The 24,422-nt window shown below is 31.8% G+C and overlaps 3 protein-coding genes across 6 annotated transcripts; 2 read left to right on the plus strand and 1 right to left on the minus strand.

The window, feature by feature from the left end:
• Window positions 1-1,327: 1,327 nt before the first annotated feature.
• Window positions 1,328-5,557, minus strand: LOC107623591 (uncharacterized). Its single transcript, XM_016325917.3, has 7 exons — window positions 5,152-5,557; window positions 4,265-4,350; window positions 3,417-3,563; window positions 3,207-3,315; window positions 2,931-3,054; window positions 2,560-2,833; window positions 1,328-1,717 (listed from the first exon to the last, which is right to left on the minus strand). The coding sequence occupies exons 1-7, from the start codon at window positions 5,273-5,275 to the stop codon at window positions 1,610-1,612; spliced, it is 972 nt and encodes a 323-aa protein (XP_016181403.1). The 5' UTR covers window positions 5,276-5,557; the 3' UTR covers window positions 1,328-1,609.
• Window positions 5,558-6,639: 1,082 nt separating this feature from the next.
• LOC110268380 (uncharacterized) lies at window positions 6,640-8,293 on the plus strand. Its single transcript, XM_021114497.1, has 2 exons — window positions 6,640-7,528; window positions 7,641-8,293. The coding sequence occupies exons 1-2, from the start codon at window positions 6,640-6,642 to the stop codon at window positions 8,291-8,293; spliced, it is 1,542 nt and encodes a 513-aa protein (XP_020970156.1).
• Window positions 8,294-8,917: 624 nt separating this feature from the next.
• Window positions 8,918-18,212, plus strand: LOC107621684 (tetrahydroberberine oxidase-like). 4 transcript variants are annotated; one of them, XM_088509440.1, is made up of 3 exons: window positions 8,918-9,359; window positions 10,681-10,849; window positions 17,349-18,212. In XM_088509440.1, exons 2-3 carry the CDS (start codon window positions 10,738-10,740, stop codon window positions 17,924-17,926), a joined length of 690 nt encoding a protein of 229 aa, XP_088365566.1. In that variant the 5' UTR covers window positions 8,918-9,359; window positions 10,681-10,737; the 3' UTR covers window positions 17,927-18,212. The 4 variants fall into 4 exon arrangements, 3 of the variants coding, with proteins under 3 accessions (XP_088365566.1, XP_088365587.1, XP_088365550.1); XM_088509461.1 differs by having other exon boundaries at window positions 10,685-10,849; XM_088509424.1 differs by having other exon boundaries at window positions 8,926-9,359; window positions 10,658-10,849; window positions 17,349-18,115.
• The last annotated feature ends 6,210 nt before the right edge of the window (window positions 18,213-24,422 follow it).

Raw genomic sequence — 24,422 nt, forward strand, 5'->3', positions numbered from 1 at the left:
GAAATACATGCACCCAACACACACGAAATCGTTCTTACCAAGGCTTCTTCTCTTCTCTGCCGCGCTTCTTCTTCTCACGCTCGTTTATGCTCTTCTTCGTGTTCCTCCTCCTCCTCATTCTCCTCATTCTTTTTCGCGTTTTTTCTTCTTTACATGTTTTCTTTTTATCGTCATTCTTTTATTGTTGTTGCAGCCGTATTTTTTTGTCTTTTCCTCATTCTCTCTGGTGAAGCAATAGAAGGTGAGTCGGAAGAGTTTTGAATTGTGCAGAACAGAAATAAATGGAACATATGGTAAAACAATTGTATAGTACTAAATGAATGGAACATTATCCATTATATAAATTCAAATTCGAACATCTTTTTGCATAATGAACCGAACATATACTCATAGTGAAACAATTGTATAGTAGTGAATCAACGCCAACATAATCCATTATATAAATTTAAATTCAACCAACTTTCTGCATAATGAACCGAACATATCATTATAGCGAAACAATTGTATAGTACTGAATGAACGAAACATAATCTATTATATAAAATCAAATTCAAACAGCTTTCCGCATAATGAACCTAACGCCTACTCATAGTGAAACAATTGTATAATACTGAGTGAATGAAACATAATCTATTATATAAAATCAAATTCAAATAGCTCTGCCTACAATTTACAGATTATCAATTCAATTCAATTCAATTCAATACACCTCCGTCTATTCAATTCAAATTCAATTTGATTCAAAATTGAATAATCCAAATTTCGTCAGTTTGATTCGTTTCAAATCGCTTTTATTCAATTGATTTGAAGTTGAATCATTTATTGTTTCGATTCAGAAGTGCAGATCGAAGAAGAAAACGAAGAAAAATAGGAAGAAGATAAATGCAACGTAACCATATTGAAAACGACCAGAGAAGAATGACGAAGGCAATGCAGATCAATAAGAAAGAACGCGAGCAAAGAAGAAGAAGAGGAGGAGCAAAAACGCAAGTAGAGAAAAAGATTTACGTTGCAGCAGAAGGTTTATATTAAGCAAAGTTTTAGATTGCAGCACGTTATATGTAGCGCATGTATGACAAACGAGTGAGGGAAGGAGGGGAGCGCGTTTGGCCAATATTGCTTGAATAACTTGGATACATTTTTTACATAGATGTATAAGATTATTGTTTACAAAATTACTTTGGATTATTGTTTACAAAATTACTTTGCTGAAGTTGGTAGCCTCTCTAGTTCACTAAAAGTAAGATGATAATATCATCATAGGTCCACTGTACTGCATGGCTTCAATATGCCATCAGCAAAATTTGAGACATGGACAGCAAGCATAGAAGAAAACAAGACTGGCCAGCCGGCACGCCGAATCGGCAACATACCTGTAACCTGTTATTGTGCATTCAATGAATTCTCTACGATTTTCTTTACAATTGTAAAACGGATCTGAAATTCACAAATTTTCACATAACAGCACGTGTACACCTCTAACCAAATTGAAATAAGCAGCTATTACATTCTTAACAAGTAGCTGTGCATCTCTGTTTGAAGGACCATCTTCCTAAAACACGGAGGACTGGTCTGTGTACCAAGTAGATGACTGATTAGTTATTCACATTCAAAGGAGGCCCAGTGTCTTCAGCTGTTGAATATGCTCAGGTGGGAGAGAAGGGGGAGACCAATCAGACCCTGTCTGTTCTCCATCAACATCTTCGACCACATACTCCTGTAGTGAGAAAGGAGAAGAATTTCATAAACTAAGAATATTCAGAATTTTTCAAGGAACCGTCATGTTTGGCATCAAACATTCAGTTAGATATAAAATATGAGCCATGGCACAAAATGCAAGTCAAAACATCCTCCCTTAAAGGGTTCCCAGGAAGAAATGGTATAGTAGTACCATGCATGAAACAAATATGGGGGTCATGGTTTGAATACTGATACCACACTGATATCATACTAAGTGGTTTTGTCCAGTACTTTCTATTGCACTTTTCATATTCAGCTTCTAGTTTTGTTAACCACTCAGTAAACTATAAGAGCAATTTCAGCTCCAACAAAATGTACGTGATTCCAAGGTAAGCTTGGAGAATGGAACCTCTCATGCATAACAGTAAAGTCTCTTATGACCTTGTCATGCTTATTTTCACTGTTGATTATGCTCTTGTGAATCCCACACTTCGCCTCACCTTAATAAATGGTGGGCACTATAACATGTGATCTCACATAAAAGAACCATTCCCGGCAAGGGACAATCGAGTAAATAGAATAGATTTAGCATCCATAAACTATCCATAAATACTTTGAATCATTACTGATATAATGCAAGAGAGCATTAAATCAGTTGAAGCAGAAAAAATATTAACTATCTATAATTTTAGATGATAAACAGAAATTAAGTGAAATATGTGCTAATTGGGCATATCAATTAGGTATTAAGCTGGGTTTAGCAGCTGCATTGCAGCAAAAATTTGACATGAATAGCAATGGCAAAAAATGCAGCAAATTTTGACAGTTCATAGCAATACCAAAAATTGCACTAAAAATTGGAGAATAAACCAATCGCACCTTGGTTAACATTCTTTTTGCAAGTATGTGATAATGACGTTGCCATATCCGTTGTCCTACCATGGTAGCTACCAATACACTGTAAAATATCCCAATCACAGTGAAAAGTCCCAGAACAATCAAAGCCATTATGAATAATAATGGTAGTCCTGCTTCCCCAGCACCTCCCAAACATCCACCACATTCAGTTGCCATTGTTCCACAACTTTCAAAGCATGTGGTGCAGTCAGTCCACATACAAAGTGTGCCTGGCAAGTGACAGTCTGCACAAACTCTGCAATGATATAAACCATAACAAGATCATCCCAGAAACTATTTATTAACAACATCCAAGTCTCAGACTCATAAATAGGTAAAATAAGGGTTATTACCCAGGTTGACAGCAACAAAGACATAATTCTCTACAAGGCTGAGCCAAATCATTGCGAACTCGTCGATCATAGCAAGTGATGAAGCACCCAGAAAGACCAAGCAGGGCAAAAAACAACAGCGCTCCTGCAATTGATAATACCAACACAAAATCAACACCAATACAATATATTATATATGGAAAAAATCAGACTCTGAACTCAAGACAGAAAAAGAAAATGTAGGAACGAATATTGTACAAGTATTTGATGCACACTGCTTATTTAAATGTAATTTACCACAAATGTAGTAAAAGCTCAGTTCACTATCAAAACCCCAGAGAAGACGAAGCCAATACTGCTGGTAACCATCTATTAGATAAACCAAATAAGCCAGCGAAGCAATGACCTGCATGCAAAGGCAATAAGGCTCCGTGTCAGATTATCTATATGTGATTCATAAAATATAAATGGATACGTTAGTTCGAGGAATGGAAATAATTCACCTACAAGCTGGACAGACAGAAAAATAAACAAAATGTCTCTGGTGACAAAGAATCGAAATTTCAAGGTACGCCATTTTCTATCAGCAGCAACATGAACACGCAAATAATAAGGAGCCTTGCAGGTAGTGCAGTGAGCAAATGCAAACCCTTCCTGCAAGAATTTCATGATATATCCTTTTAGGTTAAGCACCATAAAATACACCACCCTAAACATTGATCCATTAGCAGTAGAGTAAAAAGAAGGGCATCCACTTAGTACTTTATTTTTGGTATATCAAGCACGGGGAAATTTAGCCCATAATCTTTAGTTCTTATCAACCCAAGATAAACTGATAAAGGGCACAAAAGATCAGTACATACTATCAGTAAAGAAATGGAAAAGAAAATCCAATTAGCTAATAAAGAAAAGATGTAAATGCATTACACATAACCTAGAAGCCCTAAATAGTAAATCAGGATGACGAACCCAAATAAACTTAGATGCATATGAAAACATGTAAAGCCTTTTATCATTGCAAGGGGAATGGGTGGAATACGGAAGGGAAATAATTGAATGGGAACAACAACTACAATACTCACTAATGCTAACTAATATTCTGCTATCCCAATAACAGGGTAATAGGAAAAGAAGAGAGAATAGTATGATATCATTAAGTAAGAACATAACATGGATCACTGTTAAATTAGATTAGCAGAACAAAATTATTTACTCGCAACCCAAAATGGCCTTTAGTCAATTTGTCACATGCAGTCCACTCTGAAATAAAGTTTTAGAATGATGACTGGATGTGGATAAAAATATTCACCATGGCTATAACATACACTGTTGAAAAAATGAAAGAGAATCATTACCTTAACAGCTCGCCAATGATCCAAACATTCTCGATGTACATACTTTGCTGTACCTTTGCACTTACAAGGAGCTATGAAATCTCTACCTAAGGTACAAAAGAGAAATACATGGTTGACTGAGAAGAAATTACATTAGATATATCATGATAAATCAAAAGCATTGCCCAAAGAGGTAATGATGCAGCTTACACATATTAGCAGCCATTCTATATACAGCTGCAATATCCTACTACACAAAGAAGTACAACAGACAAAGTTGACTCTATAGTAGACACATAAAGAATAATTTTAATACACTGTATGCTGATTGATTTTCAAAACAATTATTACAATATAATAATTTTTCAATGTACCAAAATCAACTGTATTTTGAAGGAGGGAGTATAAAAAAGTCAACTGTCCTTGTTTATTGATGAAACAATGCATAATTGAATTTGCTAAAATTCTCAGTTCAAGTTCCCATCAAATGATCCAGATAGTAATGCATAATTGAAATTGCTAAAAATCTCAGTTTATGTTCCAATCAAAATGATCCAAATAGTACTAACTTGTTCATAATTTCAATAACTTTACTCCTGCATCTAACTGAAAACAAAATCATCAGAACTTCCCCTTCCACAAAAAATAACACAATCACTGAGAATAACTTGCAGTTTCGACTTCAGAACTTTGAGAGGACTTCATCAATTAACGAAAAAGATGAAATTACTAACATACCGAACGAACGAACCAAATTCGAAATCAGAGATTCACATGTCAACAAAAATTAATCACAGAATTCTTCTAACCACGGGTTATCATAAATGAAATAATTAGCCCTAACCTAAGATAACATGAAAGTAAAAACCGAAAAGATAATAAAGAAAAAAGCGGAAGAGGAGAATCACCATCAGTTTCAAGACAAATCCGGCACTGAATCTGTTCGGTTGGACCAGCTTCGAGATCGATCTCGGAAGGATCAGAGACAGGTATGGGAGGGACCAGAGGAGAAGAATCGGAGTGATCCGCCATTGAAGAAGCACAACCAGAGACAGTGAGAGTTGTTAGAAATGAACGACTTTGTGAGGAGTTGAGATATTGAATTCAAATAATCCAATCCAAGTTCAACGAAAATCGTGAACGTAATAATCACATATTGTTGCGATTAGAATTTAGAGGAGAAGAATCTCGTCGATCCTCCTCCATCTCTCTATCTCTTCTCTCACACAGATTCACGCGAGAATCGATTTTTTTTTTCTTTCTTTTTTTTTTCTCAAGCAAAGTTTCAATATCCGACTGAGAAAATTAGGAGGAAACTGTGAAGATGGTGAATTTCCGAAATTAACCCCACCGCGCGCCGCAGTTATTTATTTTTCAATAAACTATCATTTTTATCAAAAAGAAAAAAGATAATTTTTCTTTACTAAACTATATTTTTCTTTACTAAACTATACTCCATATAGTCACCAAAAAAAAAAACTATACTCCATATATTTTCTAATATTCAAAAGGGATCCCTTTGTTTAAATTTTTGTTTTGATCCCTTTCTATTTTTTTCTTATATATTTCCTGACTCTTTTATTATCAAAATTTACACTACTCTATTTACAAAATGAAATTTTCACATTTTTAGAGAGTTTTACTATTAGAGCACGTACAAAGAAGTTTAAGAAGAATTTTAAAAATTTGATAGCACTTATACATAAGGAGTTATATCAATTTTTAACTAAAAAAAAAAAAAGAGCTAAGTCTAATAATAATTTTTAAATTTTTATATTTTTATCTTAATTTGTTTTATTGTTAAGATTTGTTATAAGATTTGATTAATAGTATTTTTAAAAATTTTAAATTTAAATCAAATATAATATAATCCAATAAGATCAATTCTGATTTAAAGTAGTTATCTTATCTTTAAAAGATTTTAATTAAATTATCTTATCTTATTTTTAAGTTAGTGATATAAGCAAGCAAAAGTCGGTTACGAGTTATAGCTCGGCAACGTATGATTTACAGTTATAACCGAATATTCTGATTAAATAAGCAATTATGTTTTTCTTATAACGTCGGATATGTGAATTAATGCTCGGACGTTACATAACAACGATCACCTACAATCAATTAAGCAGATATAAGACAGACAACAGAGATGAAAAAGGTAATCAATTTTCTTCCAAAAAGCTCATATTCATATACTCTCTTATTGACTTGAGCGTCGCAGAACCTTTGCAGGTACTCACCACCTCGGTTCCAACGGCCGTGCTTTCCCTCTCCACCACAAGAAGTTTGTCGATCTTTTCCGGGGAACGAACCATACCTCGGAGTCATCAGGTCAGAACATTTGGCGCTAGAAGGAGGGCCGATTTGAAATATTATTCGGTGTAAGTACCAAATTCCTTATGGCTGATGTTCCTCCCCCAACCTCATCCGAGCTTCTAAGGATGGTCACCGAGCTTCAACAAGCTAACCAACGAATGGCGGAGGACAATCAGCGTATGCAAAATCAAATCGCGCAACTGGAACATGCTCGTCTGGAGCATAACAATAATAACCATGAACAACACGGGAATGATGAACGGCAATCGATACCAACTCATGTCTCGGATACCCCGCAACATAGGGATGACGAGGAACAACAAAATGAAGAAGCCCAACCTGAAGATGAGGCAGAAAACCCAGATAACTCTGTAGGACCGTTCACAGCTGAGATAATGAACTTCCAGCTACCCAGACAGTTCACTCTACCGACCACACTAACCCCATATGACGGGCTGGGAGACCCAAAACAACATGTTAAAAAATTCCGATCAATCATGATCGTTAACGGTGCCTCTGATCCTATTTTATGTCGATGTTTTCCTTCTTTTTTAGATGGTCATGCACTTGATTGGTTTTGTTCCTTGCCTGCAGATTCTATTTCACGTTTTCAGGAGTTAGCCAAGCAGTTTGAGGACCATTTTGCAGCTTCGGCAATATATCTTCACGACTCTGACTACTTAACAACCATCAAACAGGGTCCACAGGAAAGTCTGAAGGACTACATAACTCGGTTCACTAAGGTCGTCATGAGTATTCCGGACCTCCATCCCGAGGTGCACCTCCATGCTATTAAAAGTGGTCTTCGTCCAGGGAAATTCCAAGAAACCATCGCGGTAGCTAAACCGAAAACTCTTGCCGAATTCCGCAAAAAAGCTAGGGGACAGATTGATATTGAAGAGCTTCGCCAGGCACGGAAGTCAGAAAAATCAGCCGCTAAAGATGACGAAAGAGCTCGGGATACCAAGAAGGGTTTCAAACCAATACCTCGTTACGAATCATATACCCAGTTCAACACCAAAAGGGATGATATCATTAAGGAAATTCTGAACTCAAAGTTGATTAAACCCCCCCCGTAAGGCAGGCAATTACCCCGAGCCCAGAAACGTCGACAAATCTAAATACTGCACCTTTCATCAGAAGCATGGTCATACAACTGATGAGTGTATAATTGCTAAAGATCTCCTAGAGCGGTTGGCACGACAAGACCATCTTGATAAATTTATTGCAGGTCACATTCAAAAGAGAACGGCATCCGGCTCCGAGCAACCCTCAACAGGACAATCATCAAAAGAAAGGGATAAGGCCCCAGCTCAACCACGGGGAGTAATCAATTGTATTTCAGGGGGCTATGCCGGTGGAGGAAGTACCAACTCGGCCAGAAAACGAACGTACCGAGCTATGTTAATGGTCGAAGGCGCTGACCATAACTCGGCACCGATCCCAGAGCTCCCCGAACTGACGTTTCGTCCTACTGACTTCAATTCCGGACATACGAACTACGACGACCCTGTAGTCGTCTCTATCCAATTGGGAGACCTTATTGTTCGGAAGGCATTGCTTGATCCAGGAAGTAGTGCTGATGTACTTTTTTTTGCAACATTTCAAAAAATGAAATTGAGCACTAACATTTTGCAGCCATATTCAGGAGACTTGGTCGGATTCTCAGGAGAACGAGTGCCCGTTTTCAAACCTAAGGTGAATCCGCGTGGATCCTTCAATTTACACCACTTTTGATTAATAAAATTTTCAATAACTTTATGCACGTTTTTATTGTGTGATTAAGTGAGGTGAGTGATTTACTTCGCTTGTTGCATGAAGAAAATTGAAGGATCCAACCTAAGGTGAATCTGCGTGGTACTTTCTTTCCGTTTTCAAAGACAAGTTCTTTGAAGATTTAGTAGGGAATCCCTTCCGGTGCTAAGAACAGGTATCTTGAGATCTAGTAACAAAATTTTTATCTATGTTTCTGTTGTGTCTTTAGGGAGTACATCTCCTTTCCTTGGGATTTTAATACTTTGTCTTTATTAAATTCCCTAAATTCTCAATAATCTCTTATCAAATCATTATATATTTATGAATTTGGATTCTCTAAATTTTAAATTTTTACTTTAGAGAGTAAAATGTGATCTCTAGTAAGATGTGATCTCTCACAATTGAATGATTTTTCCATAATTCTAAAAACCGAACTGAATTCGCCAGTTTAAACAGATTAACTAGAAACTGGTCACCAGGCCGGTTGGTTAGCTTTTTAAATCGTCTGACAAAAAATCCGTCGAACCGGTAATCGATTTTTTACAAGGTTTTCGGTTCAGAAACCGTCCCTCAAAGTTCAAACGGCGCCGTTTAAATTCTAAAAAAAAAAATCATAAAAGGAAACCCTGATCCCCAACGCACCCAACCCCATTCCTCTCTTCTCCTCTCCTCTCTCTCTCTGAAACTGAACTGCAAAATTTTAAAATTGAAAGCACAAAGAACCCTAGCCCTCCAGCCACCGCAGCCACTGCGCCCCGCCGCCCCAAGAGCCCCGCAACCACGCTTCATTGTCATCGACGAACTCGTCTCCGCTGGGTAGAGGCGTCGCGTTCGGAAGCTCCGTCGCCGTCGCAGGAGCTATGTCACCATTGTAGGAAGCTCCGTCGCCGTCCTAGGAAGCTGTGTCGCCGTCGTAGGAAGCCCCTCGCCGTCGTGTGGAAGCTCTGTGGCCGTCGTCGTCTCCTCTGTTCGAGCGCGCTCTCTCTGTTTTCGCCGGTGTTGCCGTCTCCTTTGTTGTCGCCGTCACTCCCTTTCCTCCTCGCTGCCGGTAAGCACTGTGACTTGGATTTTGATAATACTGTGTTCACCGGTGTGTCGCCTTCTCCTCCTCGTCACCTCTGTGTTTGCTAGTTTTACTGTTAATAATTGAGTTGCTGATTTAGGATTTGTCATTCTGAGTTACTGATTTTGTTAATTTGTGCTTATTTTGTTAAATTTTCTTAAAGGAATTTGTTGTTGATCCTCAGATATTGTGTTACTGATTTTGTGAATTTGTTATTTTATTCTGACTTGTCAATATTTATGAAACTTGTGCTTATTTGTTAAATTTACTGGAAAGAATTTGATTGATCCTCAGGTATTTGTGTTACTGATTTTGTGAATTTGTTATTTTATTCCGAGTTGCCAATGTTTATGAAATTGTAGTTGATTATAATGATCCTCAGATTCTGAATTGCTCTTCTGTTGAATTTGGAGTCTGATTTTTAGACAGAACTTTTGTTGCCGTGCATTTTTTTTTGTTGATTGAAACCATTGTGAGTTGCTGTTTTTGTTTTTTTATTGTTTTTGTTGATTATAATTATTCCGAGGAGTTGTTTATTAGAACGATTTTGGAATAATTTGATATTTTTTGGGTTAACTCTGATTTGTTGTTAATTATGATTTGTGATGAAGAGTTTCTTTATTTAATTGAATTTTTTTATCAATTTATTTATTTTGGTTTTACAAAGCATTAAAAAATTATAGGATGAATATATATGTTTAAAATTATATATAAATTTTTAATTATTTTTTTTAATATTTAATTAAAAGCGGTTGAATCCTAGTTAAACTTCGGTCGAACTAATAAACCAGTAATTTTATCGGTTTATTGACCGGTCCAGTTCTCGCAACTTTGGATTTTTCTCTCATATTTTTTTTAGTTCCATTTATGAATAGATGGTAAGAAATTATACTTACTCTCTAAAAGTGAAATTCAAAATTTAGAAGATCAAAATCTATTAATGTATTTTATAAGTAATTTCTTCTGTTAAAATAATAATTTTTATCTTTTTAATATCTAGAAGTAGTTCTCTATGAATTAAAACAGTAACAAAAACTTTTCTTTTTCGGAAAAACAATGTATCCTTTTAACGAAGTAAACTAAATTCAAATAATATACATTTATCACATAAGATAATTAAAAAGCTGTTTTAACTCCAAAAGATAAAATAAAAATCTGTTTCAAGATATCAATTACTTTCGGTATTTAAATTTTAAAGTCAATTTCGATTCCATTTAAATCTCTTCTTGAAATATATATAAGATTCTTCAAGAACTCTCATATCACTATTGCTCTCTTTCAAGTGAATTGACACTATACCATGAAGCCAGAATCGAAAAGAAGCAGGGATGACAAATCTTCATGCTTTGATAATTTTGGTGAAATGTCAAAGGCTCTGTTAGATTCTGATGTCACCGTAAAGAATGAGAGTTCTTCCAATATTCTTGGTTCCGCAATTCTTCAAGATCCTAAAGCAATTCAATCTCTCTCAAAAGGTTAGTATTTCATTGTTTTAGAATTTAATTTTAATGTTGTGTCGTAAAACGTATCAAAGAATAATTTTATGACCATCATAAAAGTAGTGGTTGGCTGAACGTATAAAATTGTTTTAGAATTTTAAATTTATGATTTTTTAATTTTATTATTTTTCTGTAACAGATTGTTATGATTTTAGTAGCTTATTGAAGACATTAAATTGCATAGAGAAAAAGAACGCGAAACGTTTGATCCGGCTTGGGAGAATTCAGAAAATAAAAAGAAAGGAGAAGAAGAAGAAAATTTCAATAAAGTTCATATTTGTGAAGCCAAATAAGCCTTTTGAAAAAAATGTAAGAGTAATAAATAGAATGAAAAAAGAGCAAATTTTAGATAATGAATTTGGCTTGGAAGAGTTTTTAGATACTGCAAGAGATGGAAGCTTTCGTTTTAGAACAAGGCTTTATATTAAAAGTAATAAGAATCTTCATTAGAAAAAACCAATGTATATAAATTCGATTTAGAGATTATAATATTATGTATTGTCTTAGAACAACAGATTCTTTTTTTCCTAATTCAAATACTAGTGTCTTCAAAAATTAGGATGCTCATCCAAATTAACGTAAAATGACAAATAAATCCTTAGAAATTTATTTACAAATAAATTCTTAAAAATTTACATTTTGAATAGATTAATTTTTAAATAAAAAATATTAATAAAGTTCTCTAACAAATTAGTTTAAATTAAGATTTTTTATTCTAATTATATGGACTAAATAAAAGATAGTGTGTTTATATATATTATTTTAAAAAATTTTATTGGTATTTTTTTAAGAATTAATTTATTCAAAATATAAATCTTTAAAGATTTATTTATCACTTTACTCTCCAAATTAATATATATCTTGCTTTTAAAATAGTTAAAAAAATTAGAAAAAATATTAGAAATTCTAATTTATTCTCTTAATTATTTTTCTAAATTAAAAATAAATTAGTATTCCCAATTACAAAGATTACCTAATAAAAAAAATCACAATATAGATGGTAATAAGTCTCATAGAGACTGAAATTTTTGGGAGTTGGTAAGTTCTTGTGCCAAAAAGCTGAAAATCTCATAAAAAAATGTGACAAAGTATATTGATTAGGGTATCTTTTCAAAGTATGGATTTATATAAGTACTTATAAATCAATCTTAACCTCTTGTTTTGGTTGTGAGATAAACGCCAATAATAAAAAAAAGAGATATAATAGTTATAATTTTAATTTAATTCTTAAAATTTTTATATAATAATTTTAAATGAGTAGATTAATTTTATAAAATTTTTACTAAGTTTAACAATTTTATAATTTTAAATTTTTATATAATTTTATATTTTACGTATTTAATTTTACTCTTCCAATGATTCATGAAATCTTGATCTCTTTAAGCGTAATTAGAAGATGTTCAATTGTTATTATGGTTTTAAAAATTCAACTGAACCGGTTGGACTGGTCTGACCGTAAAATACAAATAATTCTCAAAGTCGTTTATTTAAGGGCAATTTACTTATTTAAATAAAATGGTCGAAACCTTTACCTAAATGTGCAAAACGGATTGTTGTTACGTGCATGTGCAAAAACTGAGTTGCTTGTAAACCGTGAGAGGTTCCAGCGGTTTATGAAGGTGGCGTGGAAGGCATAAACCGTGGTAGGTTACCACGGTTTATGAAGAAGATGAACTGGTCATAAACCCTTGTGGGTTACAACAGTCGCGGCATGACTGTGTTACAATGAAGTATTAGGAAAGAAAAAACAAATATTTCTACCAATTGTTTTTAAAATAAAAAAGGTATATAAAAAATACAAAAAAAAAAAAATATAACAATTTTGATTTTAAAACCAAAAGTGCCTCACTCTTCCTAACAATGGATTATGTGACAATGATTCTAATAAAATCCCACCCAGAAAATGACAATAATCCTTGTGTGAAGAAAAGAACGCATCATGGGTTAATAAGTGTCTTATTTTAATTTTATATGCACTTATTTTAATTTTATAACAGTAGAGAATTAAAGGTGGCTTCTAGGAATGATGACAAAAATCACACAAGCGCCTCACCAATTTTTTTTCTATAATTTTAATTTTTCTTCAAGTATTTTTTTAATTATAAATTAAAAAAAACAAGCCATATTTAACAATGGCAACCATTATTATAGTCTCAAAAAAATATACAGGTACACCGAAATAAATATTTAACAAGGATTTTTTTAATTATAAATTAAAAAAATAACTATTTCCCAAAAATAAAATACAACTTATTCCTGTGTATTGGAGACGATAATAATAGTTACTATGGTTAACTTTTCAATCTGACATATTTGAAGTGGATTATTTTTAGAAAATAGTTATTTTTTTAATTTATAATTAAAAAATTCTTGTTAAATATGACTTATTCCGATGTACCTATTTTTTATGTACTCCTATATACTATTTGTAGATCTATAAACGGTGTGTTTTCTGGCCATAATTGAACCTACATAAACCGTTGTAACCCACAAAGATTTATGACCAGTTCACCTTCTTCGTAAACCGTGGTAATCTACCACGGTTTATGCCTTTCACGCCACCTTCATAAACCGCTGGAATCTCCCACAGTTTACAAGCAACTAAGTTTTCCCATAAACCGTCCCAGCCTGCCACTGTTTATGCACAATTCAGAAACCGTGGTGGGTTGCCACGGATTACATAAAATAGAATTTTTGCACATGCGCGTAACAACAATCCGTTTTGCACATTTGGGTAAAGGATTCTGTCATTTTATTTAAATAAGTAAATTACCCTTTATTTAATTATTTTAAAACTGGATACAAACTACTAAATCGGGGTTGGATCAGATTGAAAATCGACCGATTTGGATGGAACGATGCCGTTTCAGTTAAATTCTTCGGAAAAAAAAAAGGAACGCGTGCTCAGTGCTGTGCCTCCCAGGCTCCCACTACCCCCTCTTTCGTTCCTTCCTTTGTTCTTTACTAATCATAAAAAGCTTTGCAATGTGACTTTATTACAGGATAATATCTAAAATATTATCTGAATTTTCGAACATAAATTAAAATAGTTTATTACTTTCAGAAATTTTTAAATAATTTTTTAAATTAAGTTTTGTGAATTTCTGTTTATGCTAATTCAATTTCCGACTGTATTATATTTATATTAAAATTAACTATTAAAATTAATTATTAATATAAAATATATATTAGAATATAAATATATATTAAAAATAAATTAAATTATTTATATATTTATACACAAATACATCTAATTTTAATTATTAATTTTAATATATAAATAATATTTTTTTCAATCTCCCTCATTTTAATTACTAACTTAATGATGTAGACATTATATAAATATAATTAAAATAGTATCTCGAATAAGCTGATTGAACTCAATTTAATTCTTTATAGTATAAAATCACAAACCCAAAATAGAGAAACCATATTCATCCGCATCTTCTCTTTCGTTTTATTAACTACTACTACTACTCTTTCGTTTTATTAACTCATGAAAAAATTAAATGGACAAAATAGAGAAGGAGGAGAAAGTTTTAATGTGAGAGATAATAATATTTAGGTTATGCTACGACGATAAAAGTAATTTTTTTCTGTAAGTGAGAAAAGTAGATGACGTTGCCTGATGCAGATACATATTAGTATTTTAGGGTACGCGTCGGTAGCCTTTAGTACAGAGAATGTGGTACAGGGATTTGCCTCCACAATTACATATTATTAGACCATGTTAAAGTTAGGAACTCATTTCAGTTCTTATTTATAGTCCATCTGTCATAAAAAATAATTTTATATTGTATCATAAATAGTAAATAAGAACTCAATATTTTTTTCTTCTCTATTAAAAAGAACTAATTTTAGTATATGTTATGGTCCTATTTAATTAATAAATTAAAATAATTAAAATTAATATAATTACTATTTTTTTATAATAATATTATTTAAATTTATAAATTTAAAAATAATTTATTATTAAAAAATATTAATATTAATTTATTAATAATAACAATAACATAATAACGACTAGTTTTAACGATTAATTTTGTAACGACTAATTTTTTAATATATGATTAGTATTTTTAAATTTTATAAATAAAAATAAATAATTCAAACAAAAATTATTTTATAATGTGAAAACGTTTAAATTTATTTTTTTATGTAAATAAATTTAATTAATTATAATTTAATATAAAAATATATATAATATTTAATAATAATTTAATATAATTATTTATGTTAATTATAATTTAAATAATTAATATAAATTATTAATCAAATAAAAATATAATTATTTAAATAATATTAATTATGATTTAATATAATTATTTATTTTAAAGATAATTTGCCACTCATCATTTGCAATCACAAGTCCTTTCGAGGAGGAGCTCTTCTTCCTCGATCCATTAATAGGGATGTTACTCTCTTTCTCTCCAATAGTTGGGACTCTATTGTGTTAGAAAAAGAGAAAATGGAACCTTGAAAAATTGATGTGTTGGAGATGCTCTTAGGACATGATAATTTGTTAGTGAGGACGATTAGTATTTTTTAGTGTTTTTTTGTATGTGAAAGCGTATTGTTATATATATTGTTTTTGCTTACAATGTTATAATTAGAAATGGTAAATGTGTTGAAATTCGTTAAGTCAATCTGCATAATTTATCAAAAGAGCGAGTCGAGCTAAAAATTTGAAATTGCTATAATAAAAGAAAATCCAATTAACTCGCACCACTTAACCCACAGGTGTTGATGGGTTTCGGCGGGGCGAGGCAGGCTTATCCGCCGGGCCGCCATTTTATTTTTTAAAATCTAAAAAAATTACCTAGGCTATATGAATTGAATTTAGAACATTACTTTTGTACTTATATTTAGAATATTTGTCCGTTTTATTTTAAGTTATAATTTGAACTATGTTTAATTGATTAGAAATTTAGATACTGTTTAATTATATATTTTAGATAATTAGACAATGTCGATTTTATTATTTTATTTCAAAAAATTTAATTAATGATTATATTTATTAGATATTTAGAATTATAAAGATTTTAGTTATTGTAAATTTAGAAATAATGTTTTTTTTTTATATTTTAAAAATTATAAATTTATTAAAATATTTATAAAATTATATATATTTTTTAATATTTAATAATTTAATAAATAAATTAGCCTGTTAATTTATCATTAAACAATTGAGATAAAAAATTAAAACCACCTCACTAAATCAGATTGCCATCCCTAGTTATAACTGTGAAAGAGTGAATTTGGGTTTTTGGACAAAGCCTGAACTTTTTGCTCTATTAGGCCATGATATATTTAACGGGTCATGTTTTGACAACAATAAAGAGTTAAACTTTCATACTAATAATAAATGGTGTTATTTATAAATGTGATAATAAATTAATAATATTGATAAAATAACTAAAATAATAGGAATAAAATAACAAATCTACTAAAACACATGCGGATCCCCAACTTGTACGACCACAGTTTCAGACTTTACAAGAAAATTCATTATTATGCTTTCTTCTTGTCCTTCTTTCACTAAATAAATTGTCTTTAGTTATTCTACATTTTCATAAAATCACATAAATATGAAAATAAATTACGTACCTTACTCATATGATTATTAGATTTATCAAATTCTCAACAAACATCATTGACATTATAATAAAAGCCAATTATACGATATAAATATTGTTTTATAAAAGTTAATACTCAAAATTATCTCTAAAATTTGACTCCCGACGTAATTTGGTCCTTAAATTTTTAATTGACTCAAATTATATTTTGAAATTTTGACCCGTGTCTCAATTTGACCCTTCTGACATTTTCCGTCACCAGAAAACTGATTTGTCAATTTTAAATGATATATAGCATTGTAACAATTAGATGACATGGCCAAATTTTTCAAAGCATCAATTTAACTTCTCACAATTTGAACATAAAATCTAGTGCAACCCCAATTCCCCCAAGTCGTAGTAGTTAATGTGTGTCCTAAGTACACATAATAAGTTTATTATTATTAAAAAATTTTAAATATTTTCATTTAATAAATATAAAATAAATACATTAAAAATTTAAATTTTTTCATATTTTTAATAAAAAATTATTAATTTATAAACTTAACATGTTTCCTTAAAACACAAAATAGATAAACTTTTATTTTTATTTATGACAAAAATTTTTGTATTTAACATATTATTTATACGTTTGTTCTAAAGTTTTAAAAGAATCTTTGAAGAATTATTTAAAAATTACATAAAAAAAAACTAAAATTCGATCTCTTGCAAAATGGAGGAAGGGGAATGCAAATTTCTGCAACTCGCTTCTGACATCCTACTACATATAATTTAGAGTTCAATTCCATTTTTGGAGACTTTTCACAAAGGGGACCTTTCACAAAGTTTTGCAGAATTCGGGTTTCAGCGAAGCAACTTCACTGAGATGAGTTGGATTTAATCTGTTTTTTACTTTGCAGGATTTTCAGTGGATCAGTCCTTAGAGGTCTTGCTCAACAGGAACATAACATCCTTAAGTTTCAAAATAAAATCTGATTACGTAACAGAACCGATTTTAACTATTGGATTAGAAGGGCTATGGAAGATGTTGGTTTTGGAGGAGTCACAATTTATGATCCTGACGCCATATGGTGGAATAATGAGTGAGGTTCCAGAATCAGCAACTCTATTCCCTCACAGAAAAGGTATGTTATATGGAATCCAATATTCTATTAGTTGGGATTTCAATGAAGATGCAACTAAGTACATAAAATGGATAAGAACACTCTATGATTACTTGGCGCCGTATGTGTCAAAGTTGCCAAGGCGGGCATACTTGAATTACAGGGACCTTGATTTGGCTGTGAATGGTCCGAATACAAGCTACGTTGAAGCACAATCTTGTGGCCTCAAATATTTCAACCAGAACTTTAAGCAGCTAGTAGAAGTGAAGGGTAGAGTTGATCTTGGAAAATTTTTCAAGAATGCACAGAGCATTCCAATTGGGAATGCACTAGGTTTTATGTTCAAATTGGGAGAGATTAAATGGATGCTTTGAAAAATTTGTCCATGTCAGCTAACTGTTATAGTGCCATGTATCATTTAAAATTGCCAAGTCAGCTTTCTAGTGACAGAAAATGTTGGAAGGGCCAAATTGAGGCACAGTTCAAAATTCCAGGGTACAATTTGAGTCAATTGAAAGTTTAAGGGCTAAATTGCGCCAAAAGTCAAATTTCAGAAACTATTTTGAGTATTAACTCGTTTTATAAAGATATAAAGAGATTCCTTCTAACGATCGCAGTTGTCGACAATTATTGTTTAGTCCTTCTTTTTGTTTTTAGTGCGTGCCAGAAGTCTCAGGGAACTAGAGTTGGTTACGGTGGGCTCGCGTAACCGTTGTAGCCGTTTATGGAAGGTTGTAAAGGAATTTTCGTTAGGTGAACGTGCGAGACAAGTGAGATGGGCTAGTCAAGGTCATTGCGAATTTTTTTTTTTGGGATGTGGCCCAATTTTATTGTCAATGTATTGGTGGACTTGTTAGGTACACAAAAAATGACTTGAATACGTTATGGGAGGAAGATAGCCGAAAAAAAAATAATTTCAATTTCAATGAAAAAATGTCATATCTGTAATGGATTTTTTCTTAATTTTTTTATGTCCATACGTTTCAGTATAAATCTTAAATTACGATGAACAGTACTAGCAGCAGGTGACTTATACATAATATTTTGTCAAAGATAATAGTGGGCAGAGCAATAACAATAAACATATATCTAATAAGGGTCTTTGTTGGATAGCTAACTGATGCATGCACATCTTTAGTAGTTTCTAGTTGTTATTTCTTTAAATAGTGGTGGTAATTTAGTATTTTTATTAGGAATATGGATTGTGATCATGACCATGCATCTCCTAAATACCACATCTTGAATACAAAATTTTAATTCCTTTAATACCTTCAGAAAGTGAAAATCCAATAGACAAAAATTTCTAAAGACATAGACAAAATTTTTAATAATATTTTCTTTAATTAATAATTAAAAATATTTTAGTAAATATTTTTATTTTATATCCACGTTTATCTTGAACTAAATAAGATACTAAGTCATATACTACAAGAAAAAAACCTGTTGTGCACGCTTTTTTCGTGCTATGCTTCAAAAACGTGGTCAAAATGGATTAATGGACACGCTTTTATGAGGGGTGGTGATTGATTAGAGATTTGGCCACGCTTTTTCTTGAAGCGTGGCCGAAAGAGTTAATAACCACGCTTTTATGAGGGTGACAATTAATTAAAGATTTAACCATGTTTTTTGTGCCACACTTTGAGAGCAATAGGCACGCTTATAAAGCGTGACAATAGAGTATCCATACGGTGACGATTGTGAAGCGGGCCAATAGGGTATGCTTAATATACTGAGCAAAAACACTTTACTATTAACACCTACACAGCTACAATTAAATGTTTTTCATCACTCGTCATCATACCGGAACTTCTTTGTTATTCGTGCCTCCAACCCTAACAATGCTTCTTCATTGCGCCTCCAACGTATCCGTACCCCAGAGCAGCTTGGTCGCGCCTCCAACCCTAACCCCAGTACTTCATCGCGCTTCCAACCCCTGCTTCGACGCTCCCTCCATTGGCGCTCCTTGTGTCGACCCTCCAAACAGATTTGTTCTTTCATCGGAGGAGAAAAGAAGTCCAGATCCACGAGAGTGGTGAAGCAGAGAAAGAGAGAGAGGAGACCGAACCACAGAGAAATTTTGAAGAAAGAGAGAGAGAAATTTTGAAGAAAGAGAGAGGAGGAAAATGCAACGAGAAGAGAGAGGAGAGAGCTATTTCTGTTTTCTTCGGGCTACTGTGTGTGAAAAATTGGTGCTCCTTCCACAATAGTGGATCTAAGAGAGAAAGAGAGAGAGTCAGTAGGAAAGGGTATTTTGGTTCGAAAATTAGGGAAAGGATAATTTTAAAACAAAATCTAATGTTAAAAACGATTTTAAACGAAAAAAAACTTTGAGATGAATTTGATTTTTGGCCAAAACCATAAGAACTAAAATCATACTTAACTCTTTAATTTATATATTGATACTTTAAGATGTGTTTATTTTGCTTTTCTAACGATAAATACCTATGATATTTAAATAATGTTCGTGATTTTCCGATGATCATGATGATGGAAAATTCTATAGATGGGATCCTTGAGCTTCCGATCTAGCAAAAATGCGAAGGTGGGGGGTGACCTGCAAAAATATTTCAATGCTCAACATAGAGAGTATCTTAGAGGTAGGGTTTAGAGTTTTGTATTTTTCATACCTAAAGAGGCTCGTTGGGTCCCTATCCTAACGAGGCCTGAATAACCTAGCCAATTTTAGTTTCTTAGGATTGTTAAAGACGGAAACGACATTTTGAATTATAAAATTTGAAATTTCATTAAATTGAGACGAGCGCGTTTTGGTGAGTGTGGATAGCTTTTTTTTTTGTCAAGTGGATTGGACAACCCCCAATCCTAGGTATCACAACACACCCACACTACACACTCACCCACACAACATTTAAGGGTTCATATTCAACACTTGATGCACTCACCAAGATTTGAACCCGGATGCAGTATATTAAGAGGCACATGGTTTAACGAGTTGAGCTAAGCCTCAGCCGCGTGAGTGTGGATAGCTTGAAGCTGCCTTGTTGGCCGTTGGGCCTTGTCTACATGTCTAACCCAATAGTGTTGTAATTCCCATGATGGTTTGCCAGGGTCTAAAACAACTAATAAAAGTAAATTAGATAGCACATATATAATAAAAAAGTTCAAATTAAAAACATGATTATAATAACTATATATTTTTAAAAGAGTTCAACTAAAAGAATATATTATAACTCAATTAGAAGAAAATACCTACAAAATAAGAAAAGTTAGTTATATAAAACATGTTTCTCTCACGGGTTGCTTCTAATCCAACATTAAGTTCTTCTTACCTAAAGTCTTAATGACCAAAAAAATAAAATAAAAATATATCACCTAGAGCGACGAGACATAGTGTATAAATACAATCATATTAAGTGTATATTAAAATTAGTCACAAAAAATAATTATTAATATAAAATATATATTGAAATACAAAGTATATATTAAAAATTGAATTAAACTATATATGTATCTATACACAAATATATAACGATTGCTTTTAGTGGTTAATTTTAGTGTATAAATAATATTTTTGATATAATTAATACATAATATATGATATAAATTTGTTTAATATGCTCGAACCTGCGACCTCTAGGTGAGTATGAAGAGGTTATGCTATTTGAGAAAAAATATTGTTTAATAGGGTGCAAAATAAAATAATGATAAATTGAGTGTATATGTGTCGCATATAAATGTGTATGGGGAAAAATGTTAATTTTCTGGAACATTAATTGTATGGTACAGTAAGATAATTTCGTGTTAAAAAGATATTTTCTTTTTCTCCCCATTTTGAAAAAAAAAAAACAGAAACACAGAAAAATCTCAATAAAAAATACAAGTAGTACAATTTATAACTAAAAGTCTAAAACTCCACGACACAGGAAAATACTCAGTTGAAGTCACAACTTATAAAAAAACCACATAAAAATTGTCCGTCCCACTTCTAATAAAGGAAGCTCAATTCATATTAATTCTGTTACAAAGACTGCATACAACTCAAGAAAGAACCAAGCCAAGGGAGGCATCTATCATGCCTATGATGCTGCACCCTTAAAAGGAGACAAAAAACACACGTGTAAGAGAATGACAAAAAGATCAGGAATCTCTGAATATCTTTACAAACTTCATCTATACCATAGTGTGACCTTATAATAAATATAACTAAGACTGCTTCATCTAATTGTATTATCATTGTATCATTTAGTAAAATAGTTATGTTACATATACAAGTCTTTTTGACATCAAAATTCAATTAAGTTGGACTAAGAGCTCGTTTAGAAAACTTCAAAAGTAACTTTTTTGAGCTTTTGACTTATGAAAAGTAGTAGTATTAATGTCTGGTGCAATTTTCAAAACCAAATTGCAGTTTTCTAAGAAGCTATTTAGGAGCTTATAGAGAAGTTAAAAAAAATTACTTCTATCATAATACTACCACTTTTTATCATATTCTATAAAATAAGTACTTTTAGAGCTAAAAACCTAAATACAAAATAACTTATTTATAAGCTACTTTTAATATAGCCATTTATTGTTTAAGCTATTTTGTCAAAAGGAGCTTAATTAAGTTGTTTACCCAAATTGAGCCTAAATCTAACAAAAATCAACTTCAGTCACACAGAGTGTGTAAAACACGCCTTGGCGCCATGGTTCACTAACGGGAACGATGTTTCGAAGCTACGCACATTAATATGAAAATGGTTCCCTCTTTTCCTCAAAACTGCAACAAAAGAAACTTCAAATGATGCTCAAAATTTGTTCAAAAATCTGTAAAAATCTTTGTGTAAACCCAAGTAAATCTTAGAGTTACGTTTGAAATCTTTAACAACAAACACCGAAAGAGAAGACGAAAGATTATTAAAGGTAAATCGTTCATGTTTTTGCACTTTTATCTTTCGCATTTTCGATCATGAAACACTAAATAGTCATATTTCTGTGTATTCAGTTGATTTGGTTTGTGTTCTCGCGATAACGAGGATATGAATATTCTCTTTATACTGTTCATTTGTGATAATTGTGGTACCGAAACTCCAATTCATCAAATCTCCTACTTCTTGGCTCCAATAAAGACTCATCGTGACTACTCTTGATATGTGTGTGTCTCCTCTTACATTCTTTCTCCATCATTCCAATATATATCTTGGTGACACTTTATCTACTAGCTCAAAGTTTAACGCACTCGATCAGAGAATAACGTTACAATATGTCTCTTGACTAAAATAATAAGCATTGACATTTTACTTCGTGTGATATCGCCATATATAACCACAAACTTATTGAATGTTGAGTTTGAAATTTGTTTTACAACTTCATATACCGTAGAACCTAGAGTGGACTTTGATGATCTTGTGATACAATTCACCTTTTCTCTAAATTGTACTTGAATTTCTCGTGAGTATATACATGCTGAAATTGAGCTTCTATTGATGATTTTGTTGCACAAGGTATAACAGTATGAAAATCTGTAGTATTAGATTCTCTTTCTTTTTTCTCTCTACTTCCTAAGTAGTTATCATATTGTTTCACAAATTGGATCAATGAGCTATTGCGCATAATAAATCTGTTAAAAAAATATGCATGCTCTTGCTCCTTTGTGTTCTTCTCATCCCAACCCAAAAGTGTTGATCAAGATAAACTGGAATCCATAAATGATGATATTAAAAAGCTCTGAAAAATAATAACATACGTAAATCAGAAATCAAATGCACCGAAATGTATCCAGGTTCACACCTTTATTACAAAAGCAAAACAGATAAATATGTTTTACTTGGTCTAATTCCAACTTCATCATTATTCTCAATTATATGGTGTACAAACATGCTTAACTGCATGTGTTGTTTAAGCACCTCTTCTTGATTTGGACAGTATAAATATAAATGATGCAAAACAACCTTTAAAATAACCCAAACAGCGATGTCCTTATATATATATATATATATATATATATATATATATTCTTGTAAGACAATTTAATTTAGTTGAGGAATTTGTCTTCTGCGTTGGAGATATATTCGATTTCCATTTTTTCTCTCTATTACATGTAATCAATTGGTTCTTAATTTTATTTTTCTTTTTATTTGTGTTCCTAATTCTGGTAGAAAACCTACAAGTTTAGAATAATATTTGTAGAATTTTCTAGCTTCTTTAAGTGTGTTAAAAAGTCATTCCAACTTTTGGCACAAATTACTCATCAACATCTTACAAAAACTGAAAAGACACCAAAACCAGTTCAATATTAAACCCAATTGTCTTTCAGAATGCACCGAAACTATAAATAGGTTCTTCAAAAAAATAATTTAAAACTCTTACATTCCATTAGAATTTAAACCATCAACCATGAGCACTGATTTTTACAAAGAAAAAATAAAATTATTCTTCTATTTATAAAACTTCACTAGCATCAACTACTAACGAACTACATTAACTAGGAACGAAACAAACCTCATCCACTTGATTCGATTTAGAACAATAATCCAATTCGCCATGGTTCAACTGATATGAATTTGCATAATTTATTATTTTTAAAAACGAAAAATCTATTAAAATCCGATTTCGCTGCTTGATTTCTAGAAAAAAATTGATCTAAATTTTCAAATCAGATAAAAAAAGTAGAAAACGGAGAGAATGGAAGAACGCAAAGAAGGCAAAGAATGTAGAGAATAAAGAGAAGGCAGAAAATTTTGAAAAAAAAAATATCCAAAAAAAAGTTATATATATAGTGGCACATTTGTCAAAAGACAATTAAAAATAATAGTGGATAGATATAAATTAGGTTACACTTGATTGAATAATTAACTTAGTTATAGAACATTATTATTAGTAAAAATACCTCAATTTTGGCCATAAATTTTAACATCATTAATTTTTATTACC

Source organism: Arachis ipaensis, chromosome B10, assembly GCF_059453495.1.
Source record: "Arachis ipaensis isolate K30076 ecotype BB chromosome B10, ASM5945349v1, whole genome shotgun sequence".
Classification (NCBI taxonomy): domain Eukaryota; kingdom Viridiplantae; phylum Streptophyta; class Magnoliopsida; order Fabales; family Fabaceae; genus Arachis; species Arachis ipaensis.

Coding starts and splice junctions, on each gene's coding strand:
- LOC107623591 (XM_016325917.3), bottom strand. CDS start 5,275: ATGGCGGATCACTCCGATTCTTCTCCTCTGGTCCCTCCCATACCTGTC. Junction 3,564..4,264: donor ATCATTGGCGAGCTGTTAAG/GTAATGATTCTC, acceptor AAATTCTTGCAG/GAAGGGTTTGCATTTGCTCA. Junction 1,718..2,559: donor CAAAAAGAATGTTAACCAAG/GTGCGATTGGTT, acceptor TTCTCACTACAG/GAGTATGTGGTCGAAGATGT.
- LOC110268380 (XM_021114497.1), top strand. CDS start 6,640: ATGGCTGATGTTCCTCCCCCAACCTCATCCGAGCTTCTAAGGATGGTC. Junction 7,529..7,640: donor AGCTCGGGATACCAAGAAGG/GTTTCAAACCAA, acceptor CCCGTAAGGCAG/GCAATTACCCCGAGCCCAGA.
- LOC107621684 (XM_088509424.1), top strand. CDS start 10,675: ATGAAGCCAGAATCGAAAAGAAGCAGGGATGACAAATCTTCATGCTTT. Junction 10,850..17,348: donor AATTCAATCTCTCTCAAAAG/GTTAGTATTTCA, acceptor TTTACTTTGCAG/GATTTTCAGTGGATCAGTCC.